At 50.9% G+C, this 11,175-nt stretch overlaps 1 protein-coding gene across 1 annotated transcript; it reads left to right on the forward strand.

Annotated features, from left to right (window-relative positions):
• Nucleotides 1-297: 297 nt before the first annotated feature.
• On the forward strand, nucleotides 298-10,628 carry Kdelr3 (KDEL endoplasmic reticulum protein retention receptor 3). The gene is made up of 5 exons (XM_052161640.1): nucleotides 298-546; nucleotides 6,629-6,729; nucleotides 7,613-7,771; nucleotides 8,458-8,710; nucleotides 9,968-10,628. Exons 1-5 carry the CDS (start codon nucleotides 456-458, stop codon nucleotides 10,006-10,008), a joined length of 645 nt encoding a protein of 214 aa, XP_052017600.1. The 5' UTR covers nucleotides 298-455; the 3' UTR covers nucleotides 10,009-10,628.
• The last annotated feature ends 547 nt before the right edge of the window (nucleotides 10,629-11,175 follow it).

Consider the following 11,175-nt stretch of genomic DNA (forward strand, 5'->3'; position numbering starts at 1 on the left):
GGGGGGGTGGTTAGGGCGCCTTTCGACCTCACTTCCCGGGAGTTCAGCAGCACAGTGCCTGCTTCTACCTCCCAGGCCCCAACAGAGCTAAGAAAGTCAGGACTTCTAGCGAGTGCCAGGCCCTGACTGTGGTTTCTGGGGATGAGGGGAACCCTGGGTGCCTACGCAGGACCAGAGAGGGAGGGGCTCGGACCAGCAGCGGCTGTGCGAGCTGCCCCGCCCGTCGGCGTGGGGACGTGGGAAGCGCCGCTTCCTGGCTCCTGTCCCGCGCCCGGCCGCCCCGCCACGTCACCGCGCGGCCAAGGGTGCGCGCGGCGGGAGCGCGCGAGCGAGGAGGCGCGGCACCGGCCTAGGGCACCGCGAGGCGCGGGGACAGGGACGTGGCAGCGCCCCGCGCAGCAGAAAGTTCCCTGGGAAGTTCCGCGCGACACGGCGCGGGAGCGGCAGGCGGGACCATGAACGTGTTCCGAATCCTCGGGGACCTGAGCCATCTCCTGGCCATGATCTTGCTCCTGGTGAAGATCTGGAGGTCCAAGAGCTGCGCCGGTGAGCGGCGCCGGGGCGGGGCGGGACGGGACCAGGATGAGGACTCAGGCTCCGAGGGAACCCGGGCGGGCGCGCGCGCTTCCAAAAACTTCAGTGAAGTTTTTCGACATCAGAGGATCCGGGAGATTATGCGGGAGCGTGGCTTCTGTCACCACGGAGAGCTCTACCTCACCCCTTCCTCACCCCCCATCGCCCCATCCTTAACTGGGCAGCTGGCATTATCAGGGCTCTCCTGCGGGGAGACCCTCCCCCTCACGAGGAGGGAAGAGTATTTGAAGTCGCCTTGATCTTGGAGTCTTCATTCTCTCCTGCCTCTTATTCCCCCCAGGGAGAGCCTTTTTCTGCTTGCTGGTGACACCAGCCTGGCCCAGGGATGTGGAGCTGGCTTTGAGCGGGAGGCATTGGAGGGGTTCCGGGTTTGGCTAGAGGTCTGGCGGCCATGCTGGGATCGGGAGATGCCTGGAGGCTGGGTTGATGATTACAGTGCTCGGTTCAATGAGAAGCTGCCCACTGTCTTTCAGCCATCGCTATTCCTAGAGTTCCCTGCCTGTGCTAGGCACGCAGATGGGTGTGAGCTCAGACTCCACCAGAGCTGGGAGGCAGAGAGCCGCTGAGAGCTACGTGGAGGGAGAGGATGGGCAGGGTGTGTGCTCAAGGAACAGGGTACAGTATTGAGAACATCCGTGTAAATACGTAGAAGCCACGGGGCATAGGGCATGTCCTGGGAAGGACACTGGAGGAAAAGGAATCCAGAAGGTAGGATGGGCCAGTGGTGAGAGGCTTTTTCCGGTCACATTCAGGATCCAGGATGAAGGAAACCATGGAAGAAGTAGGAGTGGAGGAGGTGGAGGCTCATCAGGTCTCTTGAAACTCTGGAAATGGAGGTTGAGAGCCTTAGAAATGTCACCTGGGAGGCTGACCAGGAGAGGGACTTGGCTGACTATAGATCAGGCACAGTTTGGATCCAGTGGCTTTGGACTGAACTAGAATTTACCAGGGTTCGTAGTGGCTTGAGAGATGGCCTCTCAGAGCCCTTCAGTCTCAGGGCACCTGGGAGCTGTGGACTCTGCTGGAGCTGTGCCTGTGCCCTAGAGGTCCAGGGTGGGATTGGGGGAGCGCTGTTACCCCCTTCCTCACTCCTAGACACTGTGCCCTGACACCCCAATGCCCTGCCTCAGGAAGCTGACCTACTGAGAGGCCAGCAGGAAGGGACTGAGGAGCAAATCAGTGTGCATTGCCGTGGGAGAAAGGAAAATGGAAGCTGGTACCAGCCCCAAACGCCAGAGCTAGTGGCCACTGTCCCACTGTCCTGCTGAGTTATGTAGCCTGGGGCTTCAGTTTTCCTGTCAGTCAGAGCGGTTCATGGTGTCTCCTTTCTCCTGGGCTCCAAGTGGCGATGGCATTGGGAAAATCAGTGCTTTTATGAGTATGTGTGGAGCCACTGTGGGTAGAACCCTGAGCCCACAAGGTTAAGAGGGCTGAAGACTACAGTGGCCAGGTGTCCCCCGTGGAGCTGCTGCCTAGACTGTCCTAACAGGGCAGGGGCCTCTTTGGCAAGGCCTCCATGAGGGCTTCGAGGGGTGGCACAGCCAGCCCAACCTGGAGCTGGCCCTGTCTAGGTCACCTCCCTATCTGTGCCACCCCCTGCAGGGGTTCCTTTAGGACCTCATCTCCCTGACAGCTTCTATTCAGGTGTTGGGTCTTGGTCACAGGGCTCCAATCACATGTGTGGGGCGGGACTACTGGTGAGACCCACACTTGCCTGCAGCCAGTGTGTGGGCCTAGTGTTCTTCAGAATGGGAGAGACCTTAGGAGTCTCCTTTGTCATTAAAAATGTCACCCTGGCTGGGTAGTGGTAGTACACTCCTTTAATCCCACCACTCAGGAGGCAGAGGGAGATGGCTCTGTGAGTTCAAGGCAGGCCTGGTCTACAGAGAGTTCCAGGACAGGCTACATAGAGAAACCCTGTCTCAAACAAATAGGGTTGGAGAGAGCTCAACAGTTAAGAGCACTGACTGCTCTTCCAGAGGTCCTGAGTTCAATTCCCAGCAACCACATGGTGGCTCACAACCATCTGTAATGGGATCCAGTGCCTTCTTCTGGTGTGTCTGAAGATAGCTACAGTGTACTCACATACATGAAATAAATAAATCTTTAAAAACAAACATCACCCCACCCCAAGACTGTCCCTCCCAATCAGAAGGGTGAGGCAGGGAGTGTGGGCGCAGGAAGGAAGAGTCACTACGTGGGCCACAGTATGCAGACGCTGTGCTCACTTGGAATATAATTTAGACAAATTGCTAGGCTGGAGGGGGCGTGGCAAGAGCCAGGGGAGAGGATGGCCCAGGCAGCAGCTGGGACAAGGCTTTGGGTCTTTTAAGGACATTTGGAAGCTACATTAAAAGCTTTAAGCAGAATTTCATTTTCAAATAGCCCCTGGGTTTCTGAATGGAGAATGGAAATGGGGGGTGGGGGTGCTGGCCAGCAATAAAAGATGGTGGGAGTCTGGGAGGCACTGACGCGGGGTCGCTGAGCCACCTGAGAGCAGCGGAGTGGAGTAGAGTGAGGCTAAGGGCTACTGAAGGGACCTGGGGCGTGGTGACCGTGGGATGTGAGAGAGGGAGAGAGACCCAAGGGTGGCCGTGAGTTTGCAGAACTGTTTACTAAGAAGGGGTGGAGGAAGCTGTGTGGAGTTAGGTTTGTCTTGCCTGACTTTTGGGGTTTTGTGGGATTGTCCTGAAAAATGGAGTAGACAGAGGAATGAACACACAGACCCAAACTAAGAGGAGCCTTGGAGCCTTGGATCTGGAGGGTCACTACTGGGGTGTGTGTGTGTGTGTGTGTGTGGTGTGTGGTGTGTGTGTGGGGTGTGTGTGGTGTGTGTGGTGTGTGTGTGTGTGTGAGTGTGTGTGGTGTGTGTGTGTGTGTGTGTGTGTGGTGTGTGTGTGTGTGGTGTGTGTGTGTGTGGTGTGTGTGGTGTGTGTGGTGTGTGTGGCGTGTGTGTGTGTGTGTGTGTGTGTGTGTGTGGTGTGTGTGTGTGTGGTGTATGTGTGTGTGGTGTGTGTGTGTGTGTGTGTGGTGTGTGTGTGTGTGTGGTGTGTGTGTGTGTGTGTGTGTGTGTGGTGTGTGTGTATCAGCCACAGGGATGGCTGAGATGGCCGAGATACAGAACAACAGGCAACTGGATGATTTGTGACAAAGACAGGTAGGGCCACAAAAGGGGAGGTCCAGCTGTATGATGTCACTGAGTCCAGGAGAGGGATGCCGAGGATGGGAACGTTATGTTAGCAGCTCTCCAGGCCAGTAGTGAGAGCCAAGTCACCTTGGCTTGGGAGACAGAAGCATTGGAACCAGGAGCAGTTTCATGAGGTGACAGAGGCTGGTGTGGGCGTGGCAAAGAAGGAAGATAAGGGAAGTTCCTGGCCCCTGGAGCCACCTGCATGACCTGCAGCAGAGCCAGAGGAGTGCAGGAGATGACCTGTTGTTTCAGGTCCCAGGCAGGGTGTGCAGCAGGAGCACTGGGGAGATGGGAGTCAAGTCAAGAATCTGATGCTAAGCAAGTGTCCTTGCCTGGAGCCTTTATAGCCACCAGGTATAGCACCAACTTCAGCAGAGCTGGATGAAGGCACAAGGGAGCCCTCTAGACTCTGAAGCTCTTTCATTAAAAGATCCCTGGTCCAGCCGGGCAGTGGTGGCGCATGCCTGTAATCCCAGCACTTTGGGAGGCAGAGGCAGGCAGATTTCTCAGTTTAAGGGCAGCCTGGTCTACAGAGTGAGTTCCAGGACAGCCAGGGCTACACAGAGAAACCCTGTCTTGAAAAAACCAAATTAAAAAAAAAAAATCCCTGGTCGTGGTGGCACAGAAAGAGATGGCAGAAAAATTAGGATTTCAAGGCCAGTTTTGTCTACATGGAGAGTTCAAGGCTGGCCTTGGCTACATGAGATGTCTCAAAATACTAAAGATTGAGCTGCTGAGATGGCTCAGTGGCTTAAGGTACTTGCTGTCAAGTCTGAGCATCTGAATTTGGTCCACATGGTACAAGGAAGGAACATCCCATGAAAGTTGTCCCCTGACCTTCATTCATGGTATGCACACACACACACATACACCACAAACACATACTAAGTAAGTAAATACACTTTATAAATAGTTGTTTAAAAAACATTAAAAGTAACAAGACTCTAACTCAGTCAGATACATGAATAAATAAAGAGTAGGCCAAGAAACACCATAGACCATGACTGGAGAGATGGCTCAGCAGTTAAAAGCACCAGTTGGTGTTGCAGAGGACCCTGGTTCAATACCCTGGTTCATGTCTAACAGCTGTCTGTAGCTCCGGTTTCAGATCCTTAAATGGGTACTTTCATGGGCACATATGTTACATGTATATTCATGCTGGTACTACACACACCACATGCAACATTTTTGTTTATATTTTGAATATATGTTACTACTATGTGGTCATGGCTGGCCTAGAGCTCACAGAGATCCCTGGCTGGGTCCTGGGATTAAAGGTTTGAACCACCACACCTGCCTAAAATAAGTAGTAGTATATGTATTTATTCCTTTTATGTGTATGTGTTGGCACCTGGATGGTCTGTGAACCACATGTGTATATTGACAGTGGGTATCAGCAGAGGGCATCGGATATCCCAAAATTGGAGTTACAGGCACTTGTGAGCCACTGTATGGGTGCTGGGAACCAGACCCTAGTCTTCTGCAGGAGTAAGAAATGCTCTAAACTTCTGAGACATTTCTCTAGCCCAATAGAGCCTTTTAAAAAAGACAGGCCAGGCTGTGGTGGCGCAGGCCTGTAATCCCAGCACTTGGGAGGCAGAGACAGGCAGATTTCTGAGTTCAAGGCCAGCCTGGTCTACAGAGTGAGTTCCAGGACAGCCAGGGCTACACAGAGAAACTCTGTCTTGGGGGGAAAAAAAAAGACAGACAGACAGACCTTGGAGTTGGGCATTGTGGTAGCATACACTTGCAATCTCAGCACTGAAGCGGCAGAGGTAGGGAGGCTTGCTAAAAGCTTGGGGCTAGCCTCTTTACATTGATTAATTAATAATTAATTATAATTTTGAGACATGGTTTCACTGGGTAGCCCTGGCTTGCCTTGAACTCAAAGGCCTGCCTCTACCTCCTGAGATATGTGTCTCCATGCCCAGCCCAAAGCCAGCATTATTCTTTTTGTTTGTTCGTTCGTTTTTTTGTTTTGTTTTGTTTTGTTTTTCAAGAGGGTTCCCCTGTGTAGCATTTTGGCTGTCCTGGAACTCACTCTGTACACCATGCTGGCCCAGAACTCATGGACATCCCCCTGCTTCTGCTTCTGGACTCCTGGGATTAGAGGAGTGTGTGGCCACCTGGGAAGCCAGCCCGTTCTATATAGCAAGTTCCAGGCCAGTCAGGACTTCAACAAGACCCTGTGTCAAAGGAAAAGAAACAGCGTGGAGACTAAGACAGCATGCATGACAAGTCCGGGCACCTGTGTCAGGCACATGCACTCCTGCACATACATGAGCTCTGGCCGGAGGTCTGTGTTCCCAAGCCCCTTTCTTTTTCACATGTATGTTTTGGTGTTTATTATTTCCTTATAGCAATGTTAGGACTGAACCCAGGGCCTCTCACACGCTCGGCAAGTGCTCTGTCACTGAGCTGCACCCCTGATTCTTGGATTACAATGAATAAAAATAGGCATAACCTTTATAAGTAGGAAAAGGACTTTTAAAATGTGTGCATTTTTAAATCAGAGCACTGCTGGCCTTCCCTCTCTCTGCCTGCTTGTCTCCCCGGTGAATCAGCAGTGCCTTGTTCTCCCAGAGAGGAGTTCTGGGGTTGCCACTGGAGCTCTGGGGGTGGCACCAGGCGACTCACACTACCCCTGCATCCTCCACAGAGACGCACCAAGGTGGCGCACGCAGGGTGACTGGGGACGTAGTGTTTGAATCTTTATTTGGAGACAGATCATAGCTCAACAAGAGACACAGGGTCTCTAGTGACTTAGGGCGGGACAGGGCTCTCAGCTCCTGGCTGGCTACCCTGAAGGCTATGTTCTCAAGGTTCCTTCTCTGCCCTGCACAGGCATCTCTGGGAAGAGCCAGATTCTTTTCGCTTTGGTCTTCACCACCAGGTACCTGGACCTCTTCTCGAACTTCATCTCCATCTACAACACAGTGATGAAGGTAAATGCATGGGGACTCCCAGCGTACTGGCAAGTTCAGGCCAGGGCTGGAGCTGGCTCACTTGCCATGCTGCCAAGGGCCTTTCAGGCACGAGCCTCTGTTCTTTTTCCTCAGGACCACCAAGGCAGAACATCATAAGCAAGTGAGAATATTAGTCATGGAATGGCTAAGCAAAGTATTAAAATCTTATTTTAATCCCAGCTGGGGATTAAAATCCCCGTTCGAATTACAGGAGGCTGACTACCTACCTGCTTAGTTCATTTCTGTGCAGACCCAGCCTTGCTGTGACAGTGTGAGGTGTCTATAATGGAATAGAAATGAGGTCATCACTTCTTGCATTTCTTCTGTTGCTATTCTGTGCTGAGTAAGGATTCAGAGGAGGGTCCTGCCCATGAATCTTCTTGTAATGAAGACAGACTGACATGTCTTCACATGGCGTGTGGCACCATGCTACAGGGTGTGGCCACAGCATTCGTCTTTCATCCTAGCGAAGTGTGAGTGAGTGAGCTGTCTGTACCAGTGTAGTTAGTGCCACCCAGGAGTATTATCACAGCCTGGGAAGTTGTTAGAAAAGGGAATTCCAAGGCTACCCAGACCTTGGGGGGGGGGGAAGAAAGACCCTTGGGATGGCATCAGAGAAGCTACTCATGTGACTCTAATGCAAACCTCTAACTTGCAATTCTAGGGGCCCCAGAAACATCAAGTACACACATGCATGCATGCATACATGCGCGCGCGCACACACACACACACACACACACACACACAGACACACACAGAGGCAGGGCGGCCTGTTGGGGACAATTGTGTTTTAGCCCTCAGTATGACTGATATGGCCTAGCATGAGTGTTAAATACTGTCATAGATGTCCATGTCTCTCTAGGTGGTTTTCCTCCTCTGTGCCTATGTCACAGTGTACATGATCTATTGTAAGTTCCGGAAAACGTTTGACATTGAAAATGACACATTCCGGCTGGAGTTCCTCCTGGTCCCAGTGACTGGCCTTTCCTTCCTGGTGAACTACAGTTATGCACCGATGGAGGTGGGTCTAATCCCAAGGCAGGGATGCCTCCCAGCACCCTCTTCAGCCGTCTGGCCATCCCACCCCGAATCCTTTGCTCACTATTCACAGCATTCACCGCCCCCCCCCCCCATGATGGGGCACATCTATTCACAATCCTGAGGTTCCAAATTAAACAGGTGGTAAGCCTCCTTCAGTTGATACCTTGTGTCCCCCAGGAACTCTCCAGGCTAGCTCAGCGGGCCCAAGCATTGAAAGACAATCATCTCTGGAGGTCCTATGCTGATATTTATGGGCTGTTCCTTGACACCTTGTCTTAAATGTCATTTACAAACTAAGTCTGTCAAAACTATGTTTCATGGACGTATTTGCACTGCTGTAAAACAAGCAGGCATTATATGCCTGAGTTTGTATTTCCTTAAGTGGTAGAAAAGGTTTAACTACTGAACTTCAGGGCTGGGGACACTGGGTAGCATGCCATGTGGCCTTGTTTTCTATTCCCAACAGCAAAAGCCATAAATACAAGTCCTTATACCTATTGTGGTAAAGCATTCTGCTGCCCCATTCCTTCCTTGAGAGATAAGGCAAGCTTGCTCAAAGTTACATTGGTACCCCTGTAAAATGATTGTGTGTCAAACTGTTCTCTTCAGCAAATGTACTACACAAATCCTCTAAGCCTCTTTCCAGTCTTTCTATTGTTCTGACAGGTCCTCTGGACCTTCTCCATCTATCTGGAGTCAGTGGCTATCCTGCCACAGCTCTTCATGATCAGCAAGACTGGAGAGGCTGAGACCATCACCACTCACTACCTGTTCTTCCTGGGGCTCTATCGACTGCTCTATCTGGCCAACTGGATCAGACGGTACCAGACAGAGAACTTCTATGACCAGATCTCAGTGGTGTCTGGAGTTGTACAAACCATCTTTTACTGTGACTTCTTCTACTTGTATGTGACCAAAGGTAGGCACTAGTCCTATGTCACCATGCACTTATGTATGGTACTTGTAGAAGTTTCAATACATTCCATCGACTTACCTGTTTGAATGCTTGGCCCACAGGGAGGAACATTATTAGGTGTCTCCTTTTTAGAATAGGTATGCCCCTGTTGGAGGAAATGTGGCACTGTGTAGCCAGGCTTTGAAGGTGGGGGCAGGGTTCTTGTGAAGGCAGTATATGCTTTCAATCAGCGTCTGATGTATGGTACAGTGTCTCCTATAATTAGAATCGGTCTAGGAATCAAAGGGTGGAGAAGGTAAAAGTTCCACTTATTCTTACTGACCCACTAGGAAAATGTTTGCTTCCTGTTCTGTTGGTCTAATAGTTTTGGTTCCAGAGGGAGGAGTGCTCCTACCAGGAAGCTCTGTTCCATGTGCTTGCCAGGAGCTTTGAACACTCGGGAGTCCTCAAAGCCCACTTAGTTTCCTCCAATAAGGCCACACCTCCTAACAGTGTCACTCCCTGAGGGCCAGCATTCAAACTTGTGAGTCTGCAGGGGCCAATCCCATTCAGTACTGCAACTGGGCGGGGCAGAGGCAAGGCTCCTCCCTTCTGGAGCTTATTTGGATATGGGGAGGCTCAGACCAACAACAAGTGTGCAGACAGGAAACTGAGGACTCTTGGCACACTTGGTCGGGGACCCTTCTGGAGCTTATTTGGATATGGGGAGGCTCAGACCAACAACAAGTGTGCAGACAGGAAACTGAGGACTCTTGGCACACTTGGTCGGGGAAGCCTCATTCCCCCAAACCTCCAAAGCAGCTATTAGCAATCATAAACCTTGAAATGCACGGAAACTAAGTTCACACAGGGCCTCGGGGAGCTATGTTAAGGGGCTTGTTAATCACCAAGGGCAAAGAACTCATTTAAAATTTCAACCAGCCCAGCAGCCACCACACAGAGCTGCTTAAAAACAGGTTTGGGATGGATAGACACAGGCTACAGGAACAGAGCAGACACACTGGCCTAAAACTATGTAACATCCGTAACCAAAATGGGGGAAATGGCAGAGCCCATGGGTAACTCAAGAAGGAACTTCTGATTGATGAACTCCTCCTGCAAGATGACAACTTAGAAGGGACAGCAGAGTATAGACTGTGATAGAACAAAGGAGGCAAAGGCAGGTGGATCTCTATAGTTCAAGGCCAGCTAAAGTGTGTGGGGAATTGATTCTCCTTTTAAGGTACAGCACATCCTAAAATTTATTTTTCCTTTTTCTAGTCCTTAAAGGAAAGAAACTAAGTCTACCAATGCCAGTCTGAAGAGCCAGGCCACCCCTAAGACAGCTAGAGCACCATCTGGTCACTCCTTGATGGCCTCAAGCCAAGACTTGGAACTTAATGTTAAAATGGCTGGTGTAAATTTGAGCAAAGCACCATCTCAACATCAATGGAGCACCCGTTACACCATTGTGTTTACAATGGAATACCTGGCCCATCTGCCCACGTATGGTGCCCTACACTGAATGGCAAGTGAGAAGCATAAGATACCTCCTCCACAAGACTCAACTCTTGCTTCTTTAGGACTACAGTAGAAGACTCATGTCCAGGAATGGGACAACCCATTCCAAGACCCTCCCAGGCCAGAGTGTTGAACTGCAGAGCCGTGCCCATGGGCCATGTCTGTTGTGAGCAGTCCAAATAACCAGCTCAGCTAAGCGCTTAGGACTTCCGATCTCACTTGCCAGCTGAGGAGGACACCATGGCCAGTGTAACTCAATTCTGTGCCAAGAGCCACCAATCTCACACCCTCTACTCCCAGTCTGAGGTGCTAACAGGATGCCTAGTACACTCAACCTCCAAACATTAGCTGCTTGGAGGAAAACATTAGGACTACACTTAAACTCTTTAAGTTTTAATGTAATAAAAATTCCACACCTTTATTGTCAAGTGTTTATTTATACCTACAAAAGAAAACAAGATGGTATCAAAAGGACAATTTACAAACTAATAGTAGTAGTAACACAGCTCTGAGCATCCTGTGCCTTAACATCACACCTACAATTCAAGGCTCAGTGACAGGAATGTGTTGAGACCAGCAAGGGCACTAGCAGAGCACTGACCCCAAGCAAAAGCCACCAACCTTTTTAGATGACAAGTCTGCACAATGGATTGTTAGGGAGCAGCAGCCCACAGCCTCATCCCTAACCCTTTCCCCACGTGAGTACAGCATAAAGGCCGTTAGCCCAGCTCACAGGGGTTGCCTGCACCCGTGCTGACACAGGGCAGACAAGGAGGCAGAAGTCATTTGCGCCAAGTAGGAAAACTGCTAGTTTTCTGCTGTACCCAGGCCAAAAGAGCTTAGGAAATATGAAATCTGCTTTTTATCTGGATTATGTCTCTGCTCGAGAGGGAGGTAAGCAACCTAGCTACTGCTTCATCCCTGAAGGCAGTAATAGAAGGGGTGTTTTGAAGAGCTACAGTAGCACA

Source organism: Apodemus sylvaticus, chromosome 17 (genome assembly GCF_947179515.1).
Source record: "Apodemus sylvaticus chromosome 17, mApoSyl1.1, whole genome shotgun sequence".
Classification (NCBI taxonomy): Eukaryota; Metazoa; Chordata; class Mammalia; order Rodentia; family Muridae; genus Apodemus; species Apodemus sylvaticus.